This window comes from Ornithorhynchus anatinus, chromosome 13 (genome assembly GCF_004115215.2).
Source record: "Ornithorhynchus anatinus isolate Pmale09 chromosome 13, mOrnAna1.pri.v4, whole genome shotgun sequence".
NCBI classification, from domain to species: domain Eukaryota; kingdom Metazoa; phylum Chordata; class Mammalia; order Monotremata; family Ornithorhynchidae; genus Ornithorhynchus; species Ornithorhynchus anatinus.
In genome coordinates, this window is record NC_041740.1 from 23,408,457 (window position 1) to 23,424,128 (window position 15,672).

The window sequence follows — 15,672 nt, forward strand, 5'->3', positions numbered from 1 at the left end:
GGGGGAGGGGGGGGGGCGCGCGGACGAGGGCGCCGGGGGCCGGATCGCCGACTCCGCCGGGGCCGCCGGGCGGACATGGAGGGGCGGCGGGCGGCGCGGCGCGCCCGGGCGGCGGCGGCGACGGACGCCGGCTGCGCCGCCAGCAAGGCCTCGCTGCACGCGCACGGCTACGTGCGCGACCCCTACGCGGCGCTGCTGGGCCCCGGGCGCGCGCGGCGCGCGCCGCTGGTGCACCGCGGCTACTACGTGCGCGCGCGCGCGGTGGAGGCCTGCGTGCGCCACTTTCTGGAGCGCGCGCGCGCGGCCGCCGCCGCCGCCCCCGCCTCCGCCGCCTCCGCCGCCGCCGCCCCGCAGATCGTGTCGCTGGGCGCGGGCTCCGACTCGCTGTACTTTCGGCTGCGGGCGTCGGGCGGGCTGGGCGGCGCGGCCGTGTGGGAGGTGGACCTGCCCGCCGTGGCCCGGAGGAAGGCGGCGGCCGTGCGGGCCCGGGCCGAGCTGGCCGAGCTGCTGGGGCCCGAGGAGGCGGCGCCGGGCCCCCCCGCCCTGTGCCTGGCCGGCCCGGCCTACCGCCTGCTGGCCGGCGACCTGCGGGACCCGGCCGGCCTGCAGCGGGCCCTGGAGGCGGCGGGGCTGCGGCCCGAGGCGCCCACCCTGCTGCTGGCCGAGGCCGTGCTGGCCTACCTGGAGCCGGCGGCCGCGGCGGCGCTGCTGGCCTGGGCGGCCCGCCGCTTCCCCGCCGCCCTCTTCGCCGCCTACGAGCAGCTGCGGCCGGCCGACCCCTTCGGCCGGGTCATGGGCGCCCACTTCCGCCGGCGCGGGGCGGCCCTGCTGGGCCCGGCCGCCTGCCCCGACCTGGGGGCCCTGCGGCGCCGCTTCGAGGCGGCGGGCTGGGCGGCCTGCGGCGGGGCCGACATGAACGAGTTCTTCCGGCGCCGCGTGGGCGGGGCGGAGCGGCGGCGCCTCGGGGCGCTGGAGCCCTTCGACGAGTTCGAGGAGTGGCACCTCCAGTGCGCCCACTACGGCGTGCTGGTGGCCGCCTCCGGGCCGGCGCTGGGCCCGCCGCCGTTCCCCGCGGGGCCCGGGCCGGCGGGGCCGGCGGCGCGGGGCCCGGCGGTGCGGGCCCGGCCGGCGGGCGGCCCCGGCCCGCGGCGCTTCGGCCACGCCTCGGCCCGGCTGGGCCCCGACCTCGTGGTCAGCGCCGGCGGCTTCGGCGAGCGGGCCGGCCGCGGCCACGGCCGGCTGGGCGGGCTGCACGTGCTGCGGCGGCGGGCCGACGGCGGCTGGGAGGCCGCCCGCCCGGCGGGCCCGCCCCGCCCGCCCCGCCCGCCCGGCTCTTCCACACCCTCAGCCCGCTGCCGGGGGCGCGGCTGCTGGCGCTGGGCGGGCGGCGCTCCCCGCTGGCGCCCGAGCCGGACCCGCTGTGCTGGGCCCTGGGGCCCGGGGACCCGCCGGCGGCCGAGGCGCGGCCCGCCCCGCCGGGCGGCCGGCTCCGGCGCTGGCGCCACACGGCCACCGAGGTGGCCTGGCGGGGCGCCCGCCTCCTCTTCGTGTACGGCGGGCGGAGCGACGCCGAGCCCGTCCTGGGGGACTGGGCCTTCCTGCGGCTCGACGGGCTGGAGCGGGCCGAGGTGGCCGTGGAGGGGCCGGCCCCGGCCCCCCGCCACTCGCACGGGGCCTGCCCCTGGCGCGGGGGCGCCCTGGTCGCGGGGGGGCTGGGGGCCGACGAGGAGCCCCTGGGCTGCGTGCACTTCCTCCGGCCCGCCCCCTCGGGCTTCCGCTGGGAGCGGCTGGACGTGCGGCCCCCGCTCTGGCCCAGGTACTCGCACACGGCCCACGTCCTCGACGGCCGGCTGCTGCTGCTGGCGGGCGGCGTCTGGATCCCCCCGTCCTTCTCCCCGGCGCAGACCCCCGGGGTGGCCGCCGTCGACCTGGCCACGGGCCGCAGCTCCGAGCACCCCATCGACGCCGCCGCCGTCCCGTGGCCGCTCATGCTGCACAACCACACCGGCGTCCTCCTGCCGGAGGAGCGCCGGCTGCTCCTGCTCGGCGGGGGCGGGACCTGTTTCTCCTTCGGGACCCACCTCAATCCCCAGCCCGTCGCCCTGGAACTCGCCGACCTCGGGGCCGGGCCGTGCTAGCGGGGGCGGGGGGGGGGGGGGGGGGGGGAAGGGGGCCTCGGCCGGAGGAGGAGCCCCGCGGCGCCCCGCTTCCTGTCCCTCCGCCGCCCGGAACGCCCCGCCGGCTTAATAAATCGGAATCTGCCTTTAAAGCGCGTCGTCGTGCTGCTTTCGCCCGAGCGGAGGGGCTCGGTCGGGAGCGGAGTCAGCCGTCGGGCGGGGGGGGACCGGAGTCCGGAGCGGCCGGAGTCCTGCGGAAGAGCGAGCCTCGACCTCGCTCGGTTCCCCCGGCGTCACCCTGCGATGAATCCGGCGGTGTCCGAGGGCTTACGGCGTGCGGGGCGCCGTACGAGAGGCCATCCAGGTGTCTGACGGCTACAGATCCGAGGGCCCCGGGCGCCGCGGGGGGGAGCGGGAGGAGCTGGGGAGGCGAGGGGTGAGTCGGAGAAGTTCTCTTGGCGGAGCTCTGATCCTCGTAGGGCTTTGGAGACGGGGAGGGCGGCGGTCTCCCTCCCGGGACGTGGCCCCGGGCCCGGCTCCGCCTAGCCGCCGGCGGGCCCGGCCGGCGCGTTGCCCGGCACCGCCCGCGCCGAATCGATCGGGCGGTTGTATTTACGGAGCGCTCACTGGGCGCGCCGCACCCGCCGCGGTCCAACAGACGGGCCCCCGCGAGGGGTGCCGGGCGAGGAGAGGACGCAACGGGGGGGGGGGGGGCGGGGGGAGGCAGCGCGTGGTCTCGGCCGCTCCTAGGCCCGTCCCCCAAATTGCGCCGGTCCTCGGAACGCCGCCGCTCCCCCCGTCCGGTCCCGGGCTCCGCGCTTCCCGTGTCCGGGGCGGCGGCGTCACCGCGGTTGGGAAGGGTGGGGGGTTACCCTGTGCTCCCCGAGCCCCCCTGCTCCGGTGCACCCTCGGAGGACCGTCCCGAGCGCTTGGGAGGGTGCGGACGGGCACGCTCCCCGCCCACAGTGAGCTTGGGGAGAAGGACAGCGATATAAATCAATAAAACGACGGCTACGTACAGACGCGCGGAGGTCGACGCCAGATAATCAGACGCTCTAGGGGAGGGAGAGCGGGTGTCTTCCCTTTAAGCAGGAGGGCACCTCTCTGGGCGTCCGTCAACCGACTTCTGTCCACGGACCCTCATCGGTCCAGGACTAGAAACTCCCCCTCCGCGCCCCTGCCGCCAGGCCGCGTCGCCCCGGTCCTTGTCGACGGACTCGATGGTGCCCTCAGAGGATTCCGGCTCCTCGCGTGTCTCGCCCCAGGGAGAGATGAAACGATCGAAACGCAGAAGGTGAAGATCCGTAAATCAGGAGGGATAAGGTACCGGGGTAAGAGGAGCGGACCTTCGGGCTCTTTGGAGCTCAGGATCCAAATGCTGGCGAGGCACAGCCGTGCCCTTAATGGGTTTTATTTCGGCGTGGTATTTGTTGAGCGATCACAGGGCCGGGCTGTGTACCGAGCACTCGGGGAGATGCCAGGTGGTCAGGTTGAACGCAGGCCGTCTCTCGCGTGGGGCCCCGTCTTCCGAGGGAGGTCTGAGACCGGCTGCCCTTCTCGAGCCCGACCCCCCCCACCCCGCCCCAGGGCCGCCCTCGCGGCACGGGGGGGAAACGGCCCGACCTCCCCTTCCGAGCTCACGGCGGGTTTTCGCCCGCGGGCGCCGGGACCCTCGACCCGACGGAGCCGGCGAAGGTTTCCCGGGGTGGCCCCTCGCTCCGTCTCCCTCCCGTCCCTTCGTCGGCACCCGAGCTGTGCGGCCGGGGGGGGGACCGGCCGCCGCCCGCGTGAAACGTTGCCGGTCTCCGCGACGTCCCCAGCTCCGGAGTCAGCGACGAGGCGGCGGGGCCCGGCGGAAGGAGCACAGACGGGATTGGTTCGGGACCCGCTTGGTGACTGGGGAGGAGCTGCGGCGCGACCTAGTGGAATGAGCCCGGGCCTGAGAGAGGACCTGGGTTCGAATCCAGTGTGACCTCGGGCAGGGCGCTCTTCCGTGCCTCAGTTTCCTCACCCGTAAAGTGGAGATTGGACGTCGATTCTCCCGCCTACTTAGATCGCGAGCCCCGTGGGGGACGACCGGGTCAACCTGCGTCTGCCCCGGCGCTCGGAACGGTCCTCGCCGCCTGGTAAGTGCTTAAGAAACGCCGGCGCCGTCGTCGTCGTCGTCGTCATCTCACTTCTGGCTGCCCGGAGCCCGGGGCCGAGTTCGCACGGAACGCTCGCCGTCGGGAAGAGGTCGGCGATGAGGGTGGAGAGGTCGGGCCTTCCCGGGGTGCCGTTGGATGCACGTTGGCGGGCAGAGAGGTTTCGGGGGCGGCCGGAGCGGGCCCCGTCCTGGATCGGCTCCATCTGTAGCTCAGCCAGAGCTCATCGGGAGGCGGGGGGGGGGGACGCCGTGGGGGTCGAGGCCTACGCTCAGGGCGGGCGGGAGAGCGCTTCCTCTAAGGGCTGGGGGAGGTACAGGCTAATCGGGCCCCGCGGCAGCCGTGGCCGGCATCAGGACCCGGCTCCTCCCGCCTCCCGGGCCCGCGCTTTATCCGCCGAGCCCCGCCGCACGGATGGGATCCCAGAGCCGGATTTGAATCGGCGGACTCGACCGGCTCTGAGGCTCGCCGCTCCCTCGTTGGTCCCCCCCACGGAGAGAAAGGCAGCGCCGGATCGCGACCCGCCACGCGGGCGGCGGCCCAACCGGGCCCCGGGAAAGATGCCGGGAGAACGCCCGGATCTCGGCGGCCAGGAGGGCGCCGCGCCTCCCCGTCCGTCTGGCGCCGCGCGGTCACCTGGGCCTGGCGAGCGGCCCGATCCCGGAAGCCTCCGCTGATCCCGGCAGCGGCCGCCGGCGCGGGCTCGTCCGGGGCGGCGCCAGCGGCTCCGGGCGGGCCGGACTCTCCGACCCCGGCGGAGGGAGCGGCCGCCCGGACGGAGGCGCCCCGTCCCGAGAACGTGCGCTTGACTCTCGAGGACGAGCCTAACCCGAGCGCCTCGGGGACGGGAGCCCGCAAGGGGCCGCGCGGCGTGGGTGCCTTCTCCGGGGGCGAGGCGACCGCTCTTTCCGAGCGAGTCTGGGAGAGATCCTCCCGCACGCGAGCCTCGCGGGGAGGGATCGACCGTCCGACGCCCCCCGATCCGTCCCCGACTCTCCCTCTCTCCAGTCAGCCGGCACCAACCGTTCAACGCTCCCGACCGGGAGCCGGGGACTCGGAGTCCAATCCCGGCTCCGCTGCTAGCCGGCTGTGTGACGGTGGGCAGGTCACTTAACTTCTCCGCGCCCCGGTTTCCTCGTCTATACGGTGGGGATTCGAGGCCCGTCCTCCCTCCCTACGTGGGGCGGGGACCGCATTCAACCGGGTCACCCTCTAGCTACCCCGGTGCTTAGTACGGTGTCCGGTACACAGTGGCGCTCAGCGGGTATCGCGGTCGTCGTCACCCCGGCGGGGTTAAGGACGGCTCGTCCGATGCCTCGTGGGGGGTTTCCGGAAGCGGTGAGTTGGCGCCCGGAGGGTCCGCGAAACCCGGCATCGACGTGTGGCGTCGGAGTCTTACGTCGACTTCCTAAATTGACGTCGTTCGTTCAACGGTATTTACCGAGCGCTTACCGTGTGCCAGAGCGCTGCGCTGAGCGCTCGGAACGGACAGAGCGGTAACGGCCGCCCCGGCGTCACCTCTCCCGGCCGGACTGGGCCTTTCCGGTCCGGCTCTCCGCCTCTCCTTCGGGCTTCACCCTCTCCCCGCGCGTACGTTCCGAAAGCGCGTCGTGTGGCGGCCGGGTGCCGACGACCCCCCCCCCCCCCCCCCCCCCCGCCCCCCCCAAGCAGCGTGAAGGAAAAGACTTTCCTTTTATAGTAGTTCGCGGGGCATTCCTGTCTCCGACGGGCTTCCGGTCTCGAAGCGGCCCCCGGGAATTTCCGGGCGGGAGCGCGGGGGGGGGGGGGGGAGAGCCGAGTCAGTACCGGCCGGCGGCGGCCTGGAGCGGGAACGGGCGTTTTTCCGGATAAGGAACCGGGTCCCGGAAGGCAGCGCGGGCCGACTCACGCGGAGGATCTTTCCCCGGATCATCCCGGCCGCACGGCTTCCTTCTCTCCAGACCCGCGAGGGACCGGGCTCCCTCTCCGGCCTGGTTCCGATAGGATCCCGCCGGCCGGGACGCGGGGTCTGGAATCAGTGACCCCGAAGCGTTCTTTCCGGCCCGGGAGATGCCGGGTTGAAGGGGATCCTTCCGCTTCCTCCGTGACGTCCTCCCCTCCCGTTAGCGAGAAGCCTGGCCCCCGGCTCCCCGCCAGATTGCAGGTTGATCTCGCGGAGGACGGGACCGCCGAGGCTCCATTCGGGCTCGCGGGGGTCCGGCGTACGGAGGGGCGGCGTGGCTCGGCGGAAGGGGGCCCGGGCTTGGGAGGGCACGGGTTCGAATCCCGGCCCCGCCCGGCCGCGGGCCGGTCGCCTCGCTTCCCTGGGCCTCGGGTACCTCCTCCGGAAAACGGGGACGAAGACCGTGGGGCCCCAGCTGGGACGGCCCGGTCGCCCTGCGTTTACCCCAGCGCTTGGGACCCCCGCACGTGGTGAGCGCCCGACGAAGACCGACGTCGTCATCGTCGTCACTTTCCCCCTGCCGGGAGGGTCACGGCTCGGGGAAGCCAGGGTGGCAGGAAGCCCGCGGGGGCCCGGTTCCGGGGACGCGGTCTTCCCCGGCCTCTCGCTTCTCCCGCAGGCCCCCGGGGCCGGGAAGCTGAGCGGTGACGACGGCGTAACGAGCAGCGGGGTCCGGGCCCCCCCCCCCCCCCCCCCCCCCCCCCCCCCCCGGACGAAAGCGGGCGAGGGCATTTAGGACTCGGGGCCTCCCCCCTCGGCCTCTTCCCCCTCTCCCCGCCCCGCGGCACCCGTGCCAGGATCCTTTTTTTCTTTACATCAGTGCCCGTTGGGCCGCTGGGATGCGCAGACGTCCCTAATTCTACCGACAGCGGCGCCCGTCGACTTGTTTCGATGCCGCTCTCCCCCCTTCTAGGAACGACGGTCTCCGTCAAGCGCCTGCCGTGCGCGCGGCACTTGTTCTAGGCGCTGGAGTGGGGCGCACGTTTCTTAGTCCCCCTCGTTCCGGATGAGGGAACTGAGGCGCAGAGAAGCGGAGCGACCGGCCCCGGGGTCCACACGGCAGGCAGGTGGCGGGGGCGGGATCAGAACCCACGACCTCCGACCGCCGAGCCCGGGCTCTTTCCGCGGAGCCGCGCTGCCCTTCCGGACCGTGAGCCCGTCTCTCTCCGGCGCCGAACGGGACCTCCCGGCCGCTCGGTGCGGTGCCCTGCCCCCGGAATAAGCGCTCGGCGAATAGGATGTCGGCCGTCGTGGGTTCGAATGCCGGCTCTGCCGCGTGTCAGCCGCGAGGCCGCGGGCAAGTCGCTTCACTGGGCCTCAGCGACCTCATCCGGGAAACGGGGAGGGAGACCGTGAGCCTCCCGGGGGGCAACCTGATCACCCTGTATCCCCCCGGCGCTTAGAACGGCGCTCCGCGCCTAGTAAGCGCTCAACGAATACCGACGGCGTTATCGCCGTCGCGTGGCCCCAGCGGGGCTCGGTGGCAAGGGCCCGGGCTCGGGAGTCGGGGGTCCTGGGTTCGACTCCCGGCTCCGCCACCCGTCGGCCGCGGGACCGTGGGCGAGCCGCTCCGCTTCTCTGGGCCTCGGTGACCTCATCTGGAAAATGGGGATTAACTGTGAGCCTCACGTGGGACCGCCGGACGACCCCGTAGCGAGCGCGGAGCGTAGTGACCCCGCGGAGCCCCCGGGCGCCCCCGCCCCCTTCGGTCGGATTTCCCCGGCGCCTCCCGCGCGCGGACCGCCGTACCGACCGCCCGGGAGGGCACGGCGCCACGAGAGCCGGGCCCGCGGCCGGCCTCCGGTCCAGACCCCGTCCCCTCCCCGCCGGGCGCCCCCGGGCACGGCCCGGGCCCCGGTCCCCCCCGCCGTACGACGGGGACCCGACCCGCTCCGGCCCGGCCCTCGCGACGGGGCTCGGAGGAGAGGGGGCGTCCGCCGGGTGGGCCGCGCTCATCTGCCTGCTCGGCTCCGGGGAGCCGACCCCCTTCTGCTCGACGGCTCCCCGAGGAACAGTTCTTGTTATCCTTATCATCATCGTCATCATCATTATCATTAAGCCCGTCAGACTAGACTAATTACACTGTAAGCCCGTCAGAGAGCCAGTCCCTGCCCTATCTGTCAGCGGTCTGTCCGTTCCAAGCGCTCGGTACAGTGCTCTGCACATAGTAAGCGCTCAATAAATACTCGTGGATTTACGAATGAGTAATGTCGGTATCTGTCAAGCGCACACTATGCGCAGAGTGCCGTTCTAGGCGCCGGGGAGATACAAGGTCATCAGGTGGGCCCCCGCGGGGGCTCCCGGCCTTCATCCCCATTTTCCAGATGAGGTCACCGAGGCCCAGAGAAGCGGAGCGACTCGCCCACGGTCACACAGCTGACGGGTGGCGGAGCAGGGATTCGAACCCAGGACCTCTGACCCCCCCACCCCCCCACCCCCCCAGCCCGGGCTCTTGCCACCGAACCACGCTGCTTCCCTAACTCAGCGTCAGCTGCTAACAACGCCTATCGTGATCATCGGCTCCCCACGTGTCATTCATTCATTCCTTCGCTAGCATCTATTGAGCGCCCGCCGTGTGCAGAGCACCGGACCGAGCGCTTGGAACGGACAGATCGGTGACGGATAGAGACGGTCCCCGCCTTCTAACGGGCTTACGGTCTAATCGGGGAATAGCGTTAATGCCGTTAGCGTTGATTCCGTCCGTCCGTCCTCCCCCCGCCCCCCCGATTATCGCGTAGCTACCCCGGCGCTTAGAACGGTCCAGTGGTTGCCTATCGACCTCCGCTCCAAACAAAAACTCCTCACTCTAGGCTTCGAGGCTCTCCATCACCTCGCCCCTCCCTACCTCTCCTCCCTTCTCTCTTTCCACCGCCCGCCCCGCACGCTCCGCTCCTCCGCCGCCCGCCTCCTCGCCGTCCCTCGGTCTCGCCCGTCCCGCCGTCGACCCCCGGGTCACGTCCTCCCGCGGTCCCGGAACGCCCTCCCTCCTCACCTCCGCCAAACCGATTCTCTTTCCCTCTTCAAAACCTTACTTAAAAATCACCTCCTCCGAGAGGCCTTCCCAGACTGAGCTCCTCTTCCCCCTCTACTCCCTCTGCCATCCCCCCTTCACCTCTCCGCAGCTAAAGCCTCATTTTCCCCTTTTCCCTCTGCTCCTCCACCTCTCCCTTCCCTTCCCCACAGCACCGTACTCGTCCGCTCGACTGTATATATTTCCGTTACCCTATTTATTTTGTTAATGAATCGTACATCGCCTCGATTCTATTTAGTTGCCATCGGTTTTTACGAGATGTTCTTCCCCTCGACGCTGTTTATTGCCATCGTTCTCGTCCGTCCGTCTCCCCCGATGAGACCGTAAGCCCGTCAGACGGCAGGGACCGTCTCTATCTGTTGCCGACTCGTTCATCCCAAGCGCTTAGTACAGTGCTCTGCACATAGTAAGCGCTCAATAAATACTATTGAATGAATGAATGAATGCTCGGCACGTAGTCGGCGCTTGACGGATACCAACGTTATCATCGTTACGGTCGCGCGGACGACGCCCACCGCAGAGCCCTCTCGGAGCCCCCGCCCCCCTACGCGGGCCCCGCCCCTTTCTCGGGCCACGCCCACCGCGAGCCCCCCCACGCGCGAGCCACGCCCTCTCGCGGGCCACGCCCACGGGCCCCTCGCGCGAACCCCGCCCGCTCTTAGGCCACGCCCACCGCCGCCCCCCCCCCCCCCGTCCCCCGCCCCTCGCGCATGAGCAGAGGCGCCGCCCCCGCACTTTGGCTCCCCGCGGGTCGGGCCGCGGCCCCCCGCGGCTCGACTTTCCGTGTCGGCCGCTGCCGGAGAGGAGCGAGCCCGCCCCCCTCCCCGGCCCCGCCCCCCGCCCCCCGCCCCCCGCCCCGGTGAGCGGGCGGCGAACGGTCCGCGGCCGGAGACGGACGAGGAGATGCCGCCGCTGCACGTGTTCACCTTCGGCTTCCTAGGTAATCCCCTCCCGCTCCCTCGTCGGGGATCGTCCTCCCCCAGCGTTTAAGCCCGGCGCTCCGCACCCAGTGGGCGCTCAATAAGTAGGACCGAATGAATGAGCGAGCGAGTCTCCCCCTCCCCCCGGACCGGGTCACGCGCGGCTCGGCGGAAAGAGCCCCGGCCGGGGGGGGTCAGAGGTCGCGGGTTCGAATCCCGACTCCGCCGTCCGGCTGACTTTGATACTTTGATCAGATCGGACCGTGAGTGGGGCGGGGGGGGGGGGGGGTCTCTCTCCGTTGCCGAATTGTACGTTCTTCCGAGCGCTTAGTCCAGGGCTCTGCACCCGGGGAGCGCTCGCTCAATACCGCCGAATGACTGAATGAATGAGTGAGCCCCCCCCCCCCCCGCACCCGGACCGAGCCCCCCTCCGCCCGGATCGAGCCCCCTCCACCCTGACAGAGCCCCCCCTCCGTCTGGGCTGAACCCACCTCCACCCGGACTGAGTCCCCTATCCGGGCTGATTCTCCCTCCTCCCCCTCCAGCCGACGCCCCCCCCCCCAACCCCCCCGGGGCCTAGTGGGGAGCGGGAGGTTCGGGACCCTCCCCACCCCCCTCATTGAGAGCCCCGGGCTCCGCCCTTCCGCCCTCGCCGGACGGGACGGATGCCCCGTCCTCGGGACGGACCGGCTCCGGACGGCTCCCGTCAGCGACCGAAGTTTGCCTCCGGTGGGTACCGGGAACAGCTGGAGTGAAAATTCCCCCGGAATGGCGAAACGCGAGCCAGCGGGCGCCGCGCGGCCGCCCGCGCGCGCCGAGGACGGGCGCGGGCTTTGTGCTCCCGCGCCGCCCGCGCCCGCCGAGGACGCCCTAGCGCGCCCCGGGTACGCGCGAGCCCGCTGCGGCCGCACGCCCGGTGACCCCGCCGACGCACGTGCGCGCGGGGATTCTCCCCGCGTGGATCCGCCGCGCCGTCTAGGCGCTCCGCGCCGGCCGCCCGTAGCGCCCAAAGCCCGCCCGCGCGCCCGGCGGCCCGGTTGGGGCTCCGCGCCCGGTGGGCGCTCGATAAGTCGGACGGAGTGAGTGTCGTCCGGGCGCGGCCCCACCCCTCCTGCCGCGGCCGGCCGTGGGCAGGTCGGGCGGACGGTTCCTCGCCGAGCGTGGGGGCGGGCGGGATGCCTCCGGGACGGGCGCGGAGGTCGGCCCCCGCCCCGGACCGTCGCCCTCCCGTCTCTCACGGGGTGTCCCGTCCTCCCCCAGCCCTGTGGCACGTCGGCGGCCTCGCCCGGGAGCCCGGGTTCAGCTACGGCTGCGCCGAGGGCAGCTGCTACCCGGCCACGGGGGACCTGCTGATCGGCCGGGCCCAGAGGCTGTCCGTCACCTCCACGTGCGGCCTGCGCCGGCCCGAACCCTACTGCATCGTCAGCCACCTCCAGGTGAGCCCCCCAGCCCCCCGGGGAGGGGTCCGGAACGGCAAACCCCTCCCCCCCCCGCCCCCGCATCTGAATCGGAGGCAGCGGGCGAGAGGCGGCCCCGGCCCGCCTGCCGCGTTGGCACGGTCGCATCCGGCGGGCGCTCCCGGCGGAGCTCGCGACACCGAGTTCATCCTGGCCGGGGGAACCGGCCCCCCGCCCCCCCCCGGTCCCGCCGCCCCGGAGGGTGGTCTGCCGGACCCTCCCCATCGGCTCGGGGTCACTCGTTCGGGGGCCGGGCGGCGGCGAGGCCCAGCCGGGCGGGAGATTTGCTCTCGAGACGGGGCGTCGGGTGGCGCCGGGGAGGAGCGACCCCGCCCTCGCCGGGACCGGCCTGTGGGGGAAGCGGGTCCCGCCGGGACCCTCAGACCCGGAGGCTTCGAGGCCCCCCAGTTCGGGCAAATTGCGTTCAGACCGAGTTTTGGTTTTAGCCTAATCGGGCGCCGAATCTAAACGTCCCAGACTGCTCCAGTGAGTAGCTGCAGCTGGCGTTTGCCCCGGGGGCAGGAAGAGTCTTGGTTCTGGAATGAGCTCAGCTCCACCTTCCCCCCCCCGCACCGCTCCGCCCCGGGCGGGCGCTCGGAAGTTTGAATCCTCGCGAAGGATCGCGGGTCCGGATGGAATAAGAAGGGAGGGCCCGGGAGAGAGGAGGGGGAGAACGAAGACAGGAGAGAGAGCGAGGGGGAGGACCCGGGAGCGGGTCGCTGCGGCCGAAAGAACGCGAGGACGCGAACTCCGTTCCGTTCCCGTCCTCCATCCTGCGGGCGTCCCACGGGACGTCTCGACCGCTTCCCGAGGCGGCTCCGGTGCTGTAATTACATTATTTGCTCACTCTGGTCATTGTTCTCCAGTCCCGATTTCCTGTGTCTCCAGCACGTAGCTCGTGTTTGTCTTTTCCATTGCGACCGGAAGGCATCTCGGTCGTCCCGAAGCTCACTTTGGCAGACGTCGGCCGTTTTTACCGGAGCGGGAGGAGCTGCCGGACGGCGGATGTGACCCGGTGGGGGCGGGGAGGGGGCCGGGGTCCCCTGAAGGGGTTTCAGATGGAAGACGAGCGTTCGGCGACCCTCCCCCTCCCACGGCGGCGGGGGGAGAGCCCGCGGAAATCAGCTAAAATAAAGCCGTCCCTCCGCGGAAGAGAGCCGCGGCTGCCCCCGGGGCCCGGACGCTCCGCCGCGGGAGGGCTGGAACCCCACTTCCCGCCTCCCGGTCCGGGCGGTTTCCGAAATCGCCGGCCGCCCCGTCCCGTTGCTCGGGCAGGGGGAGGCCGTGTCTCGCCGACGCGCTCCCGAAATGCCGCTCGACTGGTCCCCGTCTCCGGGGAGAGGGTGCTCGCCGCTCTCATCCCTTGAGTCCCAGCGAGTACCCGCTGCGCACGCGGTGGGGCCGCGGTGTTCGCACAGAGAAGCCGTAGAGCACACGCCATCTCCCCCGTCCCCTCGGGGAAGGATGCCCCCCGGGAACACGCGACGGTCGCCGGGTCCTTCGGGAAGAGAAGGGTGGGCCCCGGCCGTGATAACGGCGGATCGGGAACCGGGGCGGAGGTGCCGACGGGACCCGGTTGCAATACCTCCATCCCCGCTTCGGCCCCCGTGCGCCTCTCCCGTCGAACGGCGTTGCGTTCTTCCGGATGCCCGCGTCAAGGGAGACTCCGCTCAGTAGGCGGCGCGCGACAGGGCGGACGGGCTCGTCCGACGTCGGAAGAATTTCCTGACGGTCCTTGGCCCGACGGCGGAGCGGAGACCCACGTTACCCCAGCTCTTGAAGTGTATGAGCAGGAGCGATGCCTGTGGAGTCCGTCCTGGGCCAGACCCTCTACGACGTGAGGAAGGGAGGACACGCGTCCAATCCCCGTTTCACAGAGGAGGAAACCGCGGCGGAGAGAAGCGATCTGCCCAGGGAGACGTGGCAGGGCCGGGATTAGAACCCGGGTCCTCGGACCCCCAGGCTCCTCCTGCCGAGGCCCGCCGCTCCCGCTTCCTCGGGGCCCCCAGCTGCGGACGGCCCACCGTAAAGCGGATTCCTTCCCCAAGACTCACTAGATGGAAGTTTAACCCCGGAGCTGCCTCCCGTTGAACGACTGCCCCGACCCACGTTTGACCTCGGGTTCCCGGGAGGAAAAGAGCATTTTGGAAAGTCCCCGGGTCGCGCCGCCCCGCGGGAGCGCCGTCCCCGGGGGCCGACCGACCCGTTTCTCTCTGTTTCAGGAGGACAAGAAGTGCTTCGTCTGCAATTCCCAGAAACCCTATCGTGACGCCCTCAATCCCGACAGCCATCTCATCGAGAACGTCGTCACCACCTTCGCTCCGAATCGGCTCAAGATCTGGTGGCAGTCAGAGAACGGTACGCGCCGGGGGCGGCGGGGCCTGCTGCTTCCGCCGCCCCTCTGATAACCGTGACGATAATCCTAAATGCGGTGTCTGTTGGTCGCTTATTCTGCGCCGAGAGCTGGCGAAGGCGTAGGATAATCCGGTCCCGCGTAGGGCTCGCAGAGTAGGCGGGAGGGAGGACGGCGATGGAATTCCCGTTTGGCAGGGGAGGGGACCGAGGCGCGGAGAGGTCGCGGCCTAGGCGGGGGTGGTGGAGCCGGGATTAGAACCCCGATCCTTCCATTCTCGGGCCCGTTCTCTTTCGACCAGGCCACGCCGCTCCCTTCCCCGTGAGCTCCGGCTTCTGATCCCTCTGCCGGCCGGTCCGAAACGGTCCCGCCGGGGCGTCTTCGCAGCCCTGATCCGAGGGGGGGGATGAGTAAACAGCGGTCACTGTGGGATCCCCGGAACCTCGCTCCGAGAGGTGGGGAGGGCGAAATGCTCTCCCCCTCCCCTACTTCCAAGCTCCCCGAGCGGGACCCCTGAGGGTGATTTCCAGGGCCAGGGAGGGCGACCCGCTCTGCCTTTGCCCGGTCACGCTTCCGGTGGAAACGGTTTCTCCGGGTGCCACGCTGGATGGTGGTGGGGAGAAAGCCAAGGTAGGAAGGAAACGCCGCAGAAATGGCACCGGGAAGTGAAAGGCAGTGGGGAAGGGGGAAAAACAAAAAAAGCTCTTTTAAATCAGGACGTGGATTTGGGGCTTTTAAGACAAGGAGGGACTCTCTGCCCCGATGGTTTTCGGGGCAAGTTTCATCTTGAGATTAAAGCCCCTGCCCTATATCCTGCTCGCCGACGTTTAGCGTGTTTCGGCTCCGGGCCTCGCTCGTTCGGTCGTATTTGTTGCCCCCCCCCCCCCCGGCCAACCCGCGCCCGAAGCGCCCGGCGCCCGGTGCCGGGGCCGCCTCTCTCGGGATAGCCCCTTGCCCGCCCCTCTCCGGGGGAAGCGCCAGGAGACGGCGGCTCCGGCGATCCGTCCCGGAGGGCAACCGGGGGTCCAGATCGGCCTCGGCCGACCCCGGAGCTGGTGGCGGAGAGATGGCGGGAGGGGCCGTCGGACCGTACCGCGAGACCTGCCCGGGCCCCTCCGTCCCGTCTCCGCCAGCCCCGCGCTTTCTCGGCCGAGGGCCTTGTGGGGCCCGGTTCGGTTTCCTCCCTTTCCCTTTTGTTCTTTGCCCAGCGGGCTTGAGTTCTGCCCCGTTCGCCCGGCTGCGGAGAGCCACCGGGCCGGCCCCATAAAGAGCTCTTTATCGTCTTTAGAAATCTAAACTGGAATGTGCTCTTTTTTTTTTTTTTTTTTTTTTGCCGCACTGAAGCTGGTGGTATTTCCAGCATACGTAGCTCTGGTGAGAAAAGCTCCATTTTGTCCATCTGGGAGAGCTCGCGTAGGGTTTCCATCGACCGGCCTAGGGCTTCGGGCTAATGGCGAAGATTTCCGGCGCTTACGTCCGTATCTGTGATTTATACATAGCGACGTCCGACTCCCCTCCTAGACGGTCAGCCCGCCGCGGGCAGGGGCCGTGCCTGCTTGTCGTTAAAAATGAACTCTCCCGAGCGCCCGGTACGGCGCTCCGCGCAAAGCGGGCGCTCGAGGAATGCGACGGGATGAGTGAATTTCCGGTAAACGGAGCGTTGTGCTAGCGCGGAAGCCCTTTCTCTTTCCGGCTGGGCCACGCTCAC

At 71.0% G+C, this 15,672-nt stretch overlaps 2 protein-coding genes across 2 annotated transcripts in view; both read left to right on the forward strand.

Moving 5' to 3' along the window:
* Nucleotides 1–45: 45 nt before the first annotated feature.
* Nucleotides 46–2,142, forward strand: LCMT2 (leucine carboxyl methyltransferase 2; the record flags this gene model as incomplete). The annotated part of the gene is given in 3 exon segments (XM_029077377.1): nt 46; nt 95–1,294; nt 1,297–2,142. Coding segments are annotated over 3 exon segments (2,043 nt in total), but the record flags the coding sequence as incomplete, so codon positions are not given.
* Nucleotides 2,143–10,082: 7,940 nt separating this feature from the next.
* Nucleotides 10,083–15,672, forward strand: part of LAMB1 (laminin subunit beta 1) — a 44,422-nt gene continuing 38,832 nt past the window's right edge. The window contains exons 1-3 of the mRNA XM_029077530.2: nt 10,083–10,174; nt 11,415–11,590; nt 13,834–13,969. Of these exons, the coding sequence (XP_028933363.1) occupies nt 10,138–10,174; nt 11,415–11,590; nt 13,834–13,969 (349 nt within the window). The 5' untranslated portion in view covers nt 10,083–10,137. The remainder of the gene's footprint in view (nt 10,175–11,414; nt 11,591–13,833; nt 13,970–15,672) is intronic.